The sequence below is a fragment of the Oncorhynchus mykiss genome, chromosome 20 (assembly GCF_057628025.1).
Source record: "Oncorhynchus mykiss isolate SJ-2025 chromosome 20, ASM5762802v1, whole genome shotgun sequence".
Classification (NCBI taxonomy): domain Eukaryota; kingdom Metazoa; phylum Chordata; class Actinopteri; order Salmoniformes; family Salmonidae; genus Oncorhynchus; species Oncorhynchus mykiss.
Genome location: NC_143041.1, coordinates 19536562 through 19554044, shown reverse-complemented (window position 1 = coordinate 19554044; position 17483 = coordinate 19536562). Strand labels below are relative to the sequence as shown.

At 43.9% G+C, this 17483-nt stretch overlaps 1 protein-coding gene across 1 annotated transcript in view; it reads left to right on the top strand.

Moving 5' to 3' along the window:
• The window catches only part of LOC110499037 (rho GTPase-activating protein 22-like), a 34651-nt gene extending 17229 nt beyond the window's left edge, over positions 1–17422 (top strand). The window contains exons 4-10 of the mRNA XM_021575868.3: positions 9011–9142; positions 13505–13712; positions 13981–14113; positions 14298–14371; positions 14489–14610; positions 14896–15868; positions 15981–17422. Coding sequence (XP_021431543.3) covers positions 9011–9142; positions 13505–13712; positions 13981–14113; positions 14298–14371; positions 14489–14610; positions 14896–15868; positions 15981–16203 — 1865 coding nt within the window. The 3' untranslated portion in view covers positions 16204–17422. The remainder of the gene's footprint in view (positions 1–9010; positions 9143–13504; positions 13713–13980; positions 14114–14297; positions 14372–14488; positions 14611–14895; positions 15869–15980) is intronic.
• Positions 17423–17483: the final 61 nt, after the last annotated feature.

Sequence of the window (17483 nt, the reverse complement as noted above, 5' to 3'; positions counted from 1 at the left end):
TGGCCACGCAGTCATGGGTGAACAGGGAGTACAGAAGGGGACTGAGCACACACCCTTGTGGGGCCCCAGTGTTGAGTGGGGATGTTGTTTCCTACCTTCACCACCTGGGGCCGGCTCGTCAGAAAGTCCAGGACCCAATTGCACAGGGCGGGGTTGAAACCCAGGGCCTCAAGCTTAATGATGAGCTTGGAGGGCACTATGGTGTTGAATGCTGAGCTGTAGTCAATGAACACCATTCTTACATAGGTATTCCTCGTCCAGATGGGATAGGGCAGTGTGATGGCGATTGCATCGTCTGTGGACCTATTGGGGTGGTATGCAAACCGAAGTGGGTCTAGGGTGGCAGGTGAGGTGGAGGTGATATGATCCTTGACCAGTCCCTCAAGGCACTTCACAATGACAGAAGTGAGTGCTACGGGGCATGTAGTCATGTAGTTCAGTTATCTTAGCCTTCTTGGGTACAGGAACAATGGTGGCCATCTTGAAGCATGTGGGGACAGCAGACAGGGATAGGGAGTGATTGAATATGTCCGTAAACACACCAGCCAGCTGTCCTGCGCATGCTCTGAGGATGCGGTTGTGAGGGTTAACACATTTAATTGACTTACTCACGTCGGCCACGGAGAAGGAGAGGGGGAGCCCGCAGTCAGTGGCACTGTATTGTCCTGAAAGCGGGCAAAGAAGGTGTTTAGTTAGTCTGGAAGCATCAGTGTACGTGACGTGGCTAGTTTTCTTTTTGTAGTCCGCAATTGCTTGTAGACCCTGCCACATACGTCTCGTGTCTGAGCCGTTGAATTGCGACTCCACTTTGTCCCTATACCGGTCATTGCAGTTTAGACTCATACACTATTAGAAAGAAAGGTGCTATCTAGAACCTAAAAGGGTTCTTTGGCTGCCCCCATAGGATAACCCTTTGAAGAACCCTTTTTGGTTCCAGGTAGAACCATAATGGGTTCCATGTAGAACCCAGAAGAGCTCTACCTGGAAGCCAAAAGGGTTATCCTATGGGGACAGCCGAATAACCCTTTTGGAACCCTTCTTTTCTACGAGTGAACTATAGATCACCATCACAAATCTGGCCAATCAGAGGCGTCCCAATTGATTCGCAACGTCTGTTCGTTTTCCAGAGAGTGTGTATGTGGACTGGGGAGGTTTGTTTGGGAAGGAAGGGTAGAGCCCATCTAATCACTCCACACACAGCAAACTGCCAGGGAGGGAGAGGGAGAGCAAGGCCAGGGCACACAAGGAGAGATTAGCGTACACTCCTCCTCTGGTATCTATCTTTCTCTCCCTAGGGAAACCAAGGGGTAGAGATAACTACTGCTAGTGAATGTTAGTGAATGAGAGAATCTATAAATGAAGAACAGGAAGAAGTGGGACTTGTTTTTCGGGGCTTGTTTTTCCTGGCATTGAGCATGCCTCACTGGCACCGCCTGCCCAGTAGTACCTGCATGTGGATAAGGATACACGACCTCCAGGAGGGCAGCACGTACCCTATTCATGCCCCAGCTGTAACACTGCCAGCTCCCCTCAGTGAATCATGGGAATAAGGCTGGCCTGCTGTAAGCCCACCAGGCTCAAACAGGAACACCTGCAAGGTAAAGCTAGCTACCTTTTTAGAGTTATATTGTAAATTATTGTCATTTGAGTACATGTAATGTTCTGTAATTATATTGAACAGCTATGGGCTAAATGATGTTCATCTGTCTGTTGTTGATTTCATTTGTTTTGTCCATAATCCAGTATGCCATACCACAAAAAAAGGTTTACTTTGTAGGGGAGCTAGAGTGGCAAAAAAAAAGTGTTTTTGTTTTGTTGGTAGTGGTGTTCTGTTGTTGTATGACGTACTGCATTCAGGTTTTGTGAAGAGTCCTTCCTTTCTTTTGAAGGGCACGCTTTTCTGATTATCCAACAAAAGTTGGTAGAAAACAATATCATGTTCTACAACCAATCATAGCTGCTCCAGAGGACATGTTTTGTTAAAACATGTACATACTATAATCCATTTAAAAAGAAACGTAGTATATGCCAGAATTATCGTGATGTTCCCTCACCATGGTGACCCTACACACAGTTATTTGGGAAACATTATACACAACAGGTGTGCTGCACTTCATAAACACCCCTGCACAAAGGTCAAAGGTCAGTGAATCAATTCCCAATCCTCAGAACAATCATCTGGACCATTATTCACACTGTCAGTGGCCACACACACAAAGACACACAACACCGCTGCTTATCACTAACTGCAGGTGTCTGCACCTCCCAGTCAGTTAACTATGTTCACACAGTCAGTGGTGGAGCAAGAACTCAATTGTCATACTTGAGTAAAATAGATACCTTAATAGAAAATGACTCAAGTAAACTACTTGAGCAAAAGTCTTAAATGATCTGTTTGGAAATGTACAGTGATGTAAAATCACTCAATTGTCATACTGCAGGGGCTCATTCCAACTCAGACATTATTTACAAATTCAGGATTTGTGTTTAGTGTGTCCGCCAGTTCAGACACGGTAGGGATGACAACCAGCGGAGGCTGCTCAGGAGAGGACGGCTCATGATAATGGCTGGAATGGAGTCAATTGTGTGGTATCAACCACATGGAAACTGTTCACAGTAGCCTCCATTGATGACAACGCGTTATATCGATATGTGTGTGGATTTTGACCATATTGCTGTCCTGCCTGAGCATTCTAAATGTAACTGGTACTTTTGGGTGTCAGGGAAAATGTAATGGAGTACAAAGTACATATTTTCTTTAGGAATGTAGTGGAGTAAAACTAAAACATACATATTAAAGTAAAGTACAGATACCCCTCAAAAAATACTTAAGTAGTACTTCAAAGTATTTACTACTTATGTACTTTACACAACTGCACCCAGATAAGAAGAAACATATTTTTCATCCCTTATCTCCCCTCTCTTCCACTAAGGATCCATCCATCCACAAGCACAGTGGGCAGTCTGACATTTACCGACCAGAGGGAATCATTATCATCAAAAATGACCTTCACTGCAGTTTTCTGTGGAACGTGAAGAGTCCTAATCAAAATATCAGCCCTTTAATGCGCTCAGTAGGAGTGAGACTTGCATTAAATCCCAGAGCTCTGGTTTATCTTAATTGCTTCCAAATCATATTGACTCAGGACCGGTACCCCCTGTGTGTGTGTATATACAGTGCTTTGCAAAAGTATTCGGCCCCCTTGAACTTTGCGAACTTTTGCCACATTTCAGGCTTCAAACATAAAGATATAAAACTGTATTTTTTTGTGAAGAATCAACAACAAGTGGGACACAATCATGAAGTGGAACGACATTTATTGGATATTTCAAACTTTTTTAACAAATCAAAAACTGAAAACTTGGGCGTGCAAAATTATTCAGCCCCCTTTACTTTCAGTGCAGCAAACTCTCTCCAGAAGTTCAGTGAGGATCTCTGAATGATCCAATGTTGACCTAAATGACTAATGATGATAAATACAATCCACCTGTGTGTAATCAAGTCTCCGTATAAATGCACCTGCACTGTGATAGTCTCAGAGGTCCGTTAAAAGCGCAGAGAGCATCATGAAGAACAAGGAACACACCAGGCAGGTCCGAGATACTGTTGTGAATAAGTTTAAAGCCGGATTTGGATACAAAAAGACTTCCCAAGCTTTAAACATCCTAAGGAGCACTGTGCAAGCGATAATATTGAAATGGAAGGAGTATCAGACCACTGCAAATCTACCAAGACCTGGCCGTCCCTCTAAACTTTCAGCTCATACAAGGAGAAGACTGATCAGAGATGCAGCCAAGAGGCCCATGATCACTCTGGATGAACTGCAGAGATCTACAGCTGAGGTGGGAGACTCTGTCCATAGGACAACAATCAGTCGTATATTGCACAAATCTGGCCTTTATGGAAGAGTGGCAAGAAGAAAGCCATTTCTTAAAGATATCCATAAAAAGTGTTGTTTAAAGTTTGCCACAAGCCACCTGGGAGACACACCAAACATGTGGAAGAAGGTGCTCTGGTCAGATGAAACCAAAATTGAACTTTTTGGCAACAATGCAAAACGTTATGTTCGGCGTAAAAGCAACACAGCTGAACACACCATCCCCACTGTCAAACATGGTGGTGGCAGCATCATGGTTTGGGCCTGCTTTTCTTCAGCAGGGACAGGGAAGATGGTTAAAATTGATGGGAAGATGGATGGAGCCAAATCTGCAAAAGACCTGAGACTGGGACGGAAATTTGTCTTCCAACAAGACAATGATCCAAAACATAAAGCAAAATCTACAATGGAATGGTTCAAAAATAAACATGTTCAGGTGTTAGAATGGCCAAGTCAAAGTCCAGACCTGAATCCAATCGAGAATCTGTGGAAAGAACTGAAAACTGCTGTTCACAAATGCTCTCCATCCAACCTCACTGAGCTCGAGCTGTTTTGCAAGGAGGAATGGGAAAACATTTCAGTCTCTCGATGTGCAAAACTGATAGAGACATACCCCAAGCGACTTACAGCTGTAATCGCAGCAAAAGGTGGCGCTACAAAGTATTAACTTAAGGGGGCTGAATCATTTTGCACGCCCAATTTTTCAGTTTCTGATTTGTTAAAAAAGTTTGAAATATCCAATAAATGTCGTTCCACTTCATGATTGTGTCCCACTTGTTGTTGATTCTTCACAAAAAAATACAGTTTTATATCTTTATGTTTGAAGCCTGAAATGTGGCAAAAGGTCGCAAAGTTCAAGGGGGCCGAATACTTCCGCAAGGCACTGTATATATAGTGGGGAGAACAAGTATTTGATACACTGCCAATTTTGCAGTTTTTCCTACTTACAAAGCATGTAGAGGTCTGTCATTTTTATCATAGGTACACTTCAACTGTGAGAGACAGAATCTAAAACAAAAATCCAAAAAATCACATTGTATGATTTTTTAATTTTTACCCCTTTTTCTCCCCAATTTCATGGTATCCAATTGTTTAGTAGCTACAATCTTGTCTCATCACTACAACTCCCATACGGGCTCGGGAAAGCGGAAGGTTGAAAGTAATGCGTCCTCCGATACACCATGCACTTGGCAACCTTGGTTAGCGCACACTGCGCCCAGCCTGCCACAGGAGTCGCTGGTGCGCGATGAGACGAGGATATCCCTACCGGCCAACCCCTCCCTAACCCGGATGACGCTAGGCCAATTGTGCGTCGCCCCACAGACCTCCCGGTCACGGCCGGTTACGACAGAGCCTGGGCGCGAACCCAGAGTCCCTGGTGGCACAGCTGGCGCTGCAGTACAGCACCCTTAACCACTGTGCCACCCAGGAGGCGTCATTGTATGATTTTTAAGTAATTAATTTGCATTTTATTGCATGACATAAGTATTTGATCACCTACCAACCAGTAAGAATTCCGGCTCTCACAGACCTGTTAGTTTTTCTTTAAGAAGCCCTCCTGTTCTACACTCATTACCTGTATTAACTGCACCTGTTTGAACTCGCTACCTGTATAAAAGACACCTGTCCACACACTCAATCAAACAGACTCCAACCTCTCCACAATGACCAAGACCAGAGAGCTGTGTAAGGACATTAGGGATAAAATTGTAGACCTGCACAAGGCTGGGATGGGCTACTGGACAATAGGCAAGTAGCTTGGTGAGAAGGCAACAACTGTTGGCGCAATTATTAGGAAATGGAAGAAGTTCAAGATGACGGTCAATCACCCTCGGTCTGGGGCTCCATGCAAGATCTCACCTCGTGGGGCATCAATGATCATAAGGAAGGTGAGAGATCAGCCCAGAACTACACGGCAGGACCTGGTCAATCACCTGAAGAGAGCTGGGACCACAGTCTCAAAGAAAACCATTAGTAACACACTACGCCGTCATGGATTAAAATCCTGCAGCGCACGCAAGGTCCCCCTGCTCAAGCCAGCGCATGTCCAGGCCCGTCTGAAGTTTGCCAATGACCATCTGGATGATCCAGAGGAGGAATGGGAGAAGGTCATGTGGTCTGATGAGACAGAAATAGAGCTTTTTGGTCTAAACTCCACTCACCGTGTTTGGAGGAAGAAGAAGGATGAGTACAACCCCAAGAACACCATCCCAACCGTGAAGCATGGAGGTGGAAACGTCATTCTTTGGGGATGCTTTTCTGCAAAGGGGACAGGACGACTGCACCGTATTGAGGGGAGGATGGATGGGGCCATGTATCGTGAGATCTTGGCCAACAACCTCCTTCCCTCAGTAAGAGCATTGAAGGTGGGTCGTGGCTGGTCTTCCAGCATGACAACGACCCAAAATACACAGCCAGGGCAACTAAGGACTGGCTCTGTAAGAAGCATCTCAAGGTCCTGGAGTGGCCTAGCCAGTCTCCAGACCTGAACCCAACGGAAAATCTTTGGAGGGAGCTGAAAGTCCGTATTGCCCAGCGACAGCCCCAAAACCTGAAGGATCTGGAGAAGGTCTGTATGGAGGATCCCTGCTGCAATGTGTGTAAACCTGGTCAAGAACTACAGGAAACGTATGATCTCTGTAATTGCAAACAAAGGTTTCTGTACCAAATATTAAGTTCTGCTTTTCTGATGTATCAAATACTTATGTCATGCAATAAAATGCAAATTAATTACTTAAAAATCATAACATTTTCTGGATTTTTGTTTTAGATTCCGTCTCTCACAGTTGAAGTGTACCTATGATAAAAATGACAGACCTCTACATGCTTTGTAAGTAGGAAACACTGCCGATTTTGCAGGTTATCAAATACTTGTTCTCCCCACTGTATATGTACATAAATTAATATATACTGTATATCTTCTTTTTTTAAACTTTTGTGTATTTAGTAAATCTTTTCTTAACTGTTATTTCTTAAAACTGCTTTTTTTGCTAAGGGCTTGTAAGTACGCATTTCATGTGACACATTTGATTTGATTTGAAATCTTTGCAATTTCTTTACTCAGACAGGTTTTTCATATTTTCCTCTCTTTTTGACAGTCTGCTGGCGGTGGGCTGGAAGACCGAAGCATTGACTGTGTTCAGGCTCCTTTATGTCTGCGTCAGCAGGGCATCTTTATCACTCGCTTGATTTCTCTCTTTTCCGGTGGCTGGATTGATCACTTATGTGGGTGACCTGGCGGGAAGGGATCCACCTGGTTTACACTGTTATTGATGACAGGAACTAGGACCGAAGAGCTTTATCTTTCCCATCAGATCACATAAAGGAACAGCTTCTTGAAGAAGTGCTTTTGAGGCTGTAAAAATGTTAACACTTTCAACCTTTCAAGTTGTTTGGGACCAAAAGTAGCCAATACAGATGTTTGGTACAAGATAGTAGAAGGTGTTGTTTTTTTTGTGAATGATATGATTCTCTCCTACAATTGGAGTCCCTTTAATCTTTTTTTGATTGTTTTGAAGTTCATATCAGATGGCAGCGGGCAAGCGCTATTGCTTTCTGCGTGTCTGGTGTATGAGTAAGATGTTTTGAAGCAGAAGACAAGTGGGAAATACAGTATATCTTGACAGAGCCAACATTCCACCCGTCAAATGATAAAATCATAATTTAATATTTTATGAAGGCAATATAATGCTCAGCATTATTTTGTACTCGCATAGGGAGGTTTCAACTGATTCCGAGAATATACAGTAGTAATTTGCTAGGAATGCTTAGACAGGAATTATATCTACTCCATTAACATACTATTAGGTATGTGAAGTACTGACTGAATATGATGACTGCATATGGTAATAAGTATAAAAGTAATGATGACTAAAGCATTTCAGCCTGGACTATAGACTGCAAACCTGTATCTAAGGGTCACATGAGTACACAGAGCCCAAAGCAGTCAATGTGACTGGGCTGCTAAGTGATAATCACAGTGTCGTGAGTTTGCTGAGCTGGGTGACAAAGGCACTTAGCTTTATGGCACCACTGTTTACATTTGGTTTACCTTCCCCAAAGCTAAATGGCACGTCCTAACATGGCGAGAGATATCATTACATGGATTACTGGATCCCAGTAAAATCACACCTAAAGAATGATATCTGTTGAATCACTTAAATGTGACCTGTTCTCTCCATGTGTAGACATTCATTTTGTTGCCAGATCCTACAGGGTCAATCAATGAGACATGTAGTCTACATTTGGTTGTTCGGTCAGTCTTATGTATCCACAGAGTTTCCAAACCCAGAGGTGCAATATCGCTAGGCTTTCTGGGAATGCTTGCGAAGCAGACCAAACAGACCAGGCCAGGGTTTTGAGTTGGAGAAGTCAATGAGAGAAGTGACATTCTTCCCTAGTTGTTCATTTTCCCCAAATCTAAAGGCACAACCTAGATTTGAGCCAGTGTCTTTAGTAGTTGAACATGTTATTACTCCGACCTCGTGCTAGTGACAAACGGACACTTTTTCATTTTTGTCAAAAACAACTTTATGTTGAAGGAGTGCCTTTGATTTGACGCCCGCACATGTGCAGTTTGGCTTCGGGGCGACCGTTACACTCAATGGCATGTTTCTACCGTTTTAGCCTATCTTCATGGTGTACTGTCTTTGATGTAGCTGTAACTGTATCCTAAACATAACAACTACACCATCTAGTGGTAATAGTGCCGGTTACAACTTTATTCACCAAGAGGTCTGATATGAGGGTAGTTGATGGCTAACGTGTTGGCTGAAAATCCCATTTTTTATTTGAACAGATCTTGATCTTTGAGGAGTCGGGCCTACCCGATTGGGTGTTCTTGTCCATGCACAACATCTTATATTGTAGCCGTGTACAGGGATGGGGCTCTTAAAGGACATCATCTCCCGTTGTGGAGCTGTGGTATGAAGAAAAAAAACATGAAAGGATATTGAAGTAGCTGGACTCATCAACCTTTCATTAACCTCAGACCACTTTTCCCCCAGATTAGTCTGCCAACCTATTAACTTTCAAAGATGCATTTGACTCATATCTCTCTCTCTCTCTCTCTCTCTCTCTCTTTCTCTCTCTCTCTCTCTCTCTCTCTCTCTCTTACTCGTTCTCTCTCTCAGGTGGTACAGGAGGAGAAAAGGACCGAGCTGCTATCAGTCATGAGGCCATTCTGCTCTTGGCCAACTCCCAGAGTGACATGGATGACTGGGTCAAGGCCATACGACGGGTCATCTGGGCACCCTTTGGAGGAGGTAAGCTAGGCTGGCACTCAAAGTGATTTTGCTATGTTTCACCATTGTTTCGCAGTGTTCAGTCTGGTTTTATCAGGCTAGAAGGAAAACCGCTTCGCCCAGACTTATATTACTAGATGCAATTATTTACAAACTGATCTAATGCTCAGTGAAAGCATATTCTTTCCAAGGTCACATTATGCTCTTTATGTCACTCAAACGTTTTTTTGACATGTGCTGTAGGGGGTCAGAAGGTTTGATAGACAGAAAATCGTTCCATGGCGTACAGTATGTTCAGAACAGACTGAACGGGTCCTTTCAGAGTCTTTATTTCCTGACTAGTGTGTCATTACACTCTGTTCAGCTGCGAACATTGCACTGAAAGGCTAGTCTACTGTAGGCTACTGTACTTGACGTGTATGCAGAAGTTTCAAGTTTTAATGTCACATGCGCAGGTACAGTGAAATGTCTTCCTGGAAAGCTCTAAACCCAACAATGCAGTAATCAATAACAATGTAATACTAAGAATAACAAGGTAGAACAAAAACACGAGGAAGTAAGAAAGCGTACTATATACAGGGTCGGTTTCAGTACCATATTTACAACGTGCAGGGATACTGGAGTGATCGAGGTAGACATGTAAAGGGGTAAGGTGACCAGGCATCAGGATATATGATAAGCAACGTAGCAGCAGTGTGATGATTGAGTGGGTGTATGTAGAGTCAGTAAAAATGCATGTGCATATTATGTGTGTGTGATCAAATGATGGAGTGAGTGTTTCTGTGTGTGCGTTGGAGTGTCCGTGTACGTGAGTGTGTAGGGTCCTGTGAGTGTGCATAGAGACAGTGCAACACTTTTAATCAAGTAAAATACAACTGTCTACTCAGATAGTCCATGTAGCCGTTTAGTTAGCTATTTAGTTAGCTATTTAGTTAGCTATTTAGTTAGCTATTTAGCAGTCTTATGGCTTGGGGATAGAAGTTGTTCAGGATCCTGTTGGTGCCAGACTTGGTCCAGCGGTACCGCTTGTCACGCAGAAGCAGAGAGAACAGTCTTTGCGTGGCTGGAGTCTTAAATGATTTACTGGCCTTCCTTTCATATCGCCTGATATAGAGGTCCTGGGTGGCAAGGAGCTCAGCCCCAGTGATATACTGTGCTGTCCCCACCCTCTCTATAGCGCCATGCGATCAAGGTTGGTGCTATTGCCATACCAAGCAGTGATGCAGCTAGTCAAGATACTCTCAATGGTACAGCTGTAGGACTTTTTGAGGATTTGAGGGGCCATGACAAATCTTTTTCGAACCTCCTGAGGGGAAGAGACGTTGTTGCGCCTTCTCCACAACTGTGGGCGTGTGTGTGTAACATTTTAAGTCCTTAGTGATTAGGACACCGAGGAACTCGAAGCTTCAACCCGATCCACTGCAGCCCCATCAATGTGGTTGGGAGCGTGCTCCCCCCTGTTTTCTGTAGTCTACGATCAGCTCCTTGGTATTACCTACATTGAGGGAAAGGTTGTTGTTCTGGCAACACAGTACCAGGTCACTGACCTCCTCCCTGTAGGCTGTCACATCGTCGCCGGTGATCAGGCCTACAGCCATCGTGTAATCAGCAAACTTGATGATGGTGTTGGAGTCGTGGATACACAGAGTGGATACACAGAGAGTACATGAGGGGACACACCCCTGTGTTGAGAGTCAGCGTGACCGAAGTGATGTTCCCTTCAGGAAGTCCAGGATCCAGTTGCAGAAGGAGATGTTCAGTCCCAGGGTCCCTAAGCTTGGTGATGAGCTTGGAGAGGACAATGGTGTTGAACATTGAGCTTCAGTCAATGAACAGCATTCTCACATAGTTGTTGCTCTTATCTAGTTGTGTGAGGGCAGTGTGGAGTGCAATTCAGATTGGGTCGTCTATGGATCTGTTGGGGCGGTATGAAAATTGGAGTGGGTCTAGGGTGTCTGGGATGATGGAGATGATGTGTGCCATAACCAGCCTCTCAAAGCACTTCATGAAATATAGGCTAGGGTGTGTGGAGGCAGCTGGATATCCAGATATTACGTCACACAGAGGATGTTCAAAATAGAAGGATCACAGCATGTCTGACTGACATCCATGCTTCCATATCATACATTCTAAATCCTAAGATTCTAAGATCCTCAATGTTTTTTTTGAAGAACCTTAGGGTTCTTGGCATTGAAAATGGCCCGCAAAATAATTCTGGCTGTGGATACGCAAAACATCAACACGCCAGATGATATACCCATTGGACTTGGGGTTCTGCTGGGAGTTGGATTTTTTAAATTCTGCCTTGCCACTACAATCTTATTTTTTTTATTTTACCTTTATTTAACTAGGCAAGTCAGTTAAGAACAAATTCTTATTTTCAATGACAGCCTAGGAACAGTGGGTTAACTGCCTGTTCAGGGGCAGAATGACATATTTGTACCTTGTCAGCTCGGGGGTTTGAATTTGCAACCTTCCGGTTACTAGTCCAACACTCTAACCACTAGGCTACCCTGCCGCCCCGTGTTTAATAAACACTGAGAACTAAAATATTTGTCACGTTCTGACCTTTATTTCCTTTGTTTTGTCATTATTGAGTATGGTCAGGGCGTGAGTTGGGGTGGGCAGTCTATGTTTGTTTTTCTATGTTTTGGGTATTTCTTTGTTTCGGCCTAGTATGGTTCTCAATCAGAGGCAGGTGTCATTAGTTGTCTCTGATTGAGAATCATACTTAGGTAGCCTGGGTTTCACTGTGTGGTTGTGGGTGATTGTTCTTGTTTGCACCAGATAGGGCTGTTTTAGGTTTTGCACGTTTCTTGTTTTTGTTAGTCTGTTCATGTGAAGTGCTTTATTAAAGAACCATGAATAGAAACCACGCTGCGTTTTGGTCCGCCTCTCCTTAAACTCAAGAGAACCGTTACAATATTGTGTTATTGATGTAATTGTTATGCTTATTGCTATTATTCATAATAATAATAATTACATGGGAGGGGGGGTAGCTCAAAAATGAACCCCTAAGGTTCTTTGAAGAACTTATTCCTTGTTCCTCCACAGTTTCAATTTGAAGAACATCTAAAGGAATCTCCAGGAACCTTTTGTTTTTAGAGTGTAGCCGTAACTTTAAACCCATCCAACACTGGAACTGGAAGGGAGGCATGCTATTGTAGTCAGTTAGTGGAGGCTGCTTAGGGAAGGACAGCTCATAATAATGTCTGGAACGGCTGAGCGAATGGAATGGCATCCAACCATGTGTTTGATGTATTTATTCCTTTCCACGGATTCCGCTCCAGCCTTTACCACGAGCCCGTCCTCCCCAAGGTGCCACCAACCTCCTGTGTAGTCAGTAGGCTACTTCTGGCTTCATACATTACATTTTGGAAGGAGCATGCAATGACGAAGATAACTTCTTTAGCCCATATCTAATTAATGTCAAGAGGACCTACATTGGGAGGATATACAAGAAATTGCTGATAACAGCAAGATTATATACGGTAGGTGAGACCTATGGGCATTTTCTGTATTGGCCCATTCCAAGTACCTAAATTCCTCCACAAAGTGGAGCACAGACTAGAGTTTTTGAAATGAACCTCCAACTCCTTCGATTCGCTATGCGTCGATACTCAACTTCTTCGGGATTGGTGTCCTTTCCACAGGACTGTTGAGCTAACGTAGGCTAATGCGATTAGCATGAGGTTGCAAGTAACAAGAACATTTCCCAGGACATAGACATATCTGATATTGAAATTCTTGTTAATCTAACTGCACTGTCCAATTTACAGTAGCTATTACAGTGAAGTAATATAATACTATTGTTTGAGGAGAGTACACAGTTTTGAACATGAAAAGTTATTAATAAACAATATTTGGGCCAGTCTTGATACAACATTTTGAACGTTGAAAGGTTGAACGTTGAAAACATTTCCCAAATCTTAACATAAATCATTAGTCAAATTAATCCCAGAATTGGTTTATAAACTCAATAAATGAAGTAATGACTTTAAGAAGGATTACCTGCTGAATTCAAAGATACAACACTAGACTAAACTTCACTTGCGTCATCTTTGTGGTTTTGAGAGATAAACATGGTAATGCTTTCACTTATTGCACATAAAGGAACAAAGTTCCCACATGATAGAGTGCTTGCTTTGTTATCCAACTGATCTCCTTTCTGTCATCTTGTGAACCCCATTCATTGCTGCTCGCAGCTATATTTTGATTTGCATTTTGTGTTTACTTGTTCATCCAACTACTGAATGTTGAGATGCTGCATTTTGGTATTCCTGAACATAACTTTCCATTGGTTTGGCATTTTATTATGGTAATGAATGACAACCATTATTTAATACTGAAATAGAGTATGTAATACGTGTTTCTTGCCTGCAGGGATATTTGGCCAGAGTTTAGAGGACACAGTCCAGTATGAAAAGAAATTTGGCCATCGCCTGGCACCTCTTCTGGTGGAGCAGTGTGTGGACTTCATAAGGGAACGAGGTCTGGATGAGGAGGGTCTCTTTCGGATGTCAGGGCAGACTAACCTGGTAAAGGATCTACAGGAAGCCTTTGACTGTGGGGATAAGCCTCTATTTGACAGGTAGATGAAAGGTCATCTACATTTCCTGTTATTGAATACAAAATAAATGCTGATTTGTTCAGCTGAAAGTAGAAGTGGTGGTAGAGGTAGTGGTGGTCAATTATTGACGATAGCTGTGATAGTGTATACACAGTACGCCTACATACTGTATATCCTACGCTAAATCCTTCCACTACAATACTGTAGGCCACTAGGCCTTTAGCATTTGGATATTGTGATTCATAGTTAGTAAGGCAACTTTAGATAACTATTTCGTGCCCCGTTGCAGTAACACTGACGTCCACACAGTGGCGTCCCTGCTGAAGCTCTACCTCCGTGAACTGCCTGAGCCTGTCGTCCCTTTCTCCAAGTATGAGGACTTCCTCGCCTGTGCTCAGCTGCTGGCCAAAGACGCGGAGGTGGTAAGAAACACTTCTCTACACTAGTTCTTGTCATGTTAGTACTCACACTATGACTGAAGCCAAAGAGCCAAACTGCTCTGTCATTGGATAAAAAACAGTGTTCAAGTACATTATGTCTGTGTGAAGAAACAAGAGCTGTTGAGATACTGTATGTCATTCTCAGGTTCTCGTCTTATCTTCTTAGGGTGTACAAGAGCTGGGAAAGCAAGTGAGCAATCTTCCTCCAGCCAACTACAATCTCCTGAAGTACATATGCAAGTATGTCGACAAACATCCAACTCCCGTCCTTAGAAGATCACAGTTATCTTATTTTATCACAGTCACAGTTTCATATCTTTCTAATTCTGTTCCGCTGTGCCGTGCCTTTCTTTAAAGGTTTCTTGATGAGGTCCAGTCTCACGCAATCAAAAACAAGATGAGTGTACAGAACCTGGCCACTGTGTTTGGACCAAACATCCTCCGGCCTAAAATGGAGGACCCAGTGGTAATTATGGAAGGTACGAACCCTCATTCATTTTATATCCTACTGATGTTAACAGGCACTGTATTAATCATCTGAGACTTTCCTGATATTTTTTCATTCAAATGGTTGGGAAGTAGGATGCAGAGTAGATACGGTACATCAGTTTATGGAAAGTAGAGTACCGAAACACTTTACTATTGCATGCTATCTATTCATGACTCATCTACTCTATGTCCGGTTCACAAAACATATACTAATCCAAAGTAGAACAGTATTGTACAGTATGGTTCCTTATACCTTTTTATTGTTTCCTGTAAAGGGACCTCCCTAGTCCAGAGCCTCATGACCGTACTGATCAGTGAGCATAAACGTCTGTATTCGGGGAGGGGGGAGCTGGAGGTCCCTGTTCCCCAGTCAGAGGTGACCCTCCAAGGCCAACAGCTCCAGCAGCACAGCATCGGTGGCTGGATTTCTGAGGAGGACCTCCAGAGCTGTCCCACCAACCCCAACGAGGACCTCGCCTGCAGCAGCGCTTCTTCTCTGGATGCTAAACTCTGCACCGCCACCACCCCTCCACTCAGACTCGCTCCTTCAGGGAAGGGGGAGACGGTGGTCAGCCCCAGCAAGCAGACCAAGAATGTTCCCTCCTGGAAGTACTCCTTCAAGGGCTCCTCCACGCCGCGGCCCCCTCCTCAGGCCAAGCCGGCTGTTTGCGCGGCTGACGTCGGTGCGTCCTATAGTGGAAACTGGCTGATGAACGGACTGTCCTCTCTGAGGAGCCACAGGCGCACCGCCTCGGGGGAGCGTGTCAGGGACTCCACCAGCTCTTCCCAGAGACTGTCCACCTATGACAACGTCACCTCTTCCTCCAGCATGGGCAGTGTCCCTAGCGTAGCCAGCACGCCTTGGTCCACCTCCTCCTGTGAAATCGCCGCACCTGACTCAGGCAGCGAGTCCTCGGGGCCTAACTGTGGTAACGGGAAGGGTCCAGGGGAGTGCCAGTGGCAGGAGCTAGCCTTACCCCAGCACCAGGGCCAGATGGGAGACCGGGAGGAGGAGAGAGTTGGAGATAGGGTCTCAGAGCAAGAACATGACAGTAGTGAAGCCATGGAGCTGTGTGTTAGCAGTGCAGGCTGCAGTGACAATGGGAACACCATAGCCAATATATTGGTGCCGTCCATCTTGACGCCGGAAGACCTTGACGGAGGCTCCAAAGTACTTACCAGCCTGGTGGAGGGTCTGAAGGACGAGCTGAGGAAACAGAAGGTGGCCTATGAGACCATCATCAAAAAGTAAGTCTGCAGGCTGCAAATCAGTCAACAATCTTACTCGGGTTACTTGCAGGTATTGAGGAGAGCCGGCTCTACAGTTGTGTAAATCAACCTACGTATGTACCCCCTGCAGGCTGGAGGAGTCGAGTGTTGCTCTGTGTGCTCAGATGGAGCGCCTGGAGCAGGAGATGGAGCAGGAGAGGAAGAAGCAGCGCATGCTGGAGATCAAGCTCCGCAACTCAGACCGAGGCCGTCACGATGCAGAGAACAGGAACCGGCTCCTGGAGAGGGAAATGGAGGACTTCTTCTCCACTCTGGGAGACCTGACTCTGGGAGCAAGGACCAGTAACATTTAATAGCCCTGGTCATAGACTTCTATAGTCTCTTCCCGCAGCCGAGTGCCATGAGTCTGGCAAGGGAGACTAAGAAGTACATAGACTAAATTAATAATACTGCATGTTGTCCAACGCAGGCAGCTGCATCTCTATCTTTCCTCAGGCCTCTAAGTGTGCCTATGACTATCATGAGTATCTATCTGGTGACAAAGCCTCGGTCCTTGGTTTTACTCTGGTCAACTCTGTCCGTATACCTTTAATGTAAAACAAAGGGGTCAACTACTATCATTATGACTGTACAATAATCACGGCTTTGTTAATCATATGCTGCCTACTACAGTACACAATGTGCAAATACAACAATACCAAATACTCTGCTTATAAGGTCCAGTGTTGAAGCCGCCATGACGGTTTGGGGCACATGAAGCTGACCACTGCCCTCAAAGAAACAATTCAAAGGTATCCCGGCTGTGCCTTCAGGGACTTTTAGAATTTAAAAAAGAAAACGGTGTGTGCTTGTCCAAATGGTTCATGTATTGCTTAACCTTAATTTATCACCACTATCCCCAGGGTTACTTGCAGTAAGGTGCCAATAGTTCATTGAATGAAAATGTTGAAACAGAATGTACTGTATGCTTCAGTGAATGTAATGTGTTGTTGATCAAGCCAGCCCTGTAAATTGAGTGTGAATTAATTATCAAAACATTGATATAGATTTGAACGCATAACAATTATATACATTCCCCCAGATAATTCTTATGCGAGCGTTGCATGTTGTGAAACTGTTGCTAGAATCCCCATTTTCAGCAATTGATTACTGCTACTGTTTAGACATGTCTGGAGGCCTGAACACGAAACATGATCTGGTTCCTGAAGTCCCCTATAATCGTGTTTTAATATTGTGACAATGTGTATTAGTTTCAAGGCAATGTGACTGTATTTTGTTGTGTTCTTTTTGCATTTCATACAAGAATCACATGACTAATGTTATCTGATGACCCCTTTCATATGCTGTTCCTATGCTTACGTTTACAAGGTGGTGTTCTGAAAGACTTGGACTGATTTAGACAAGAGTCTATTGTTTATATTCTCCTCAAACGTAAACTTAGGTTAAATATTTATAGCCTTTGATTAAGATTTGAAGGTGCTTATTTATTATGAATCTACACACTTGTAATGAATGGCATTATGGCAATATGAGCAAATAAAGATGACCGGTGTCATTTTGTGAGTGATGCTATATGGGTCAGCATGCTTGTGTTCAGTTCATCTTACACTTAGCACTTGGTGTGTACTCATTG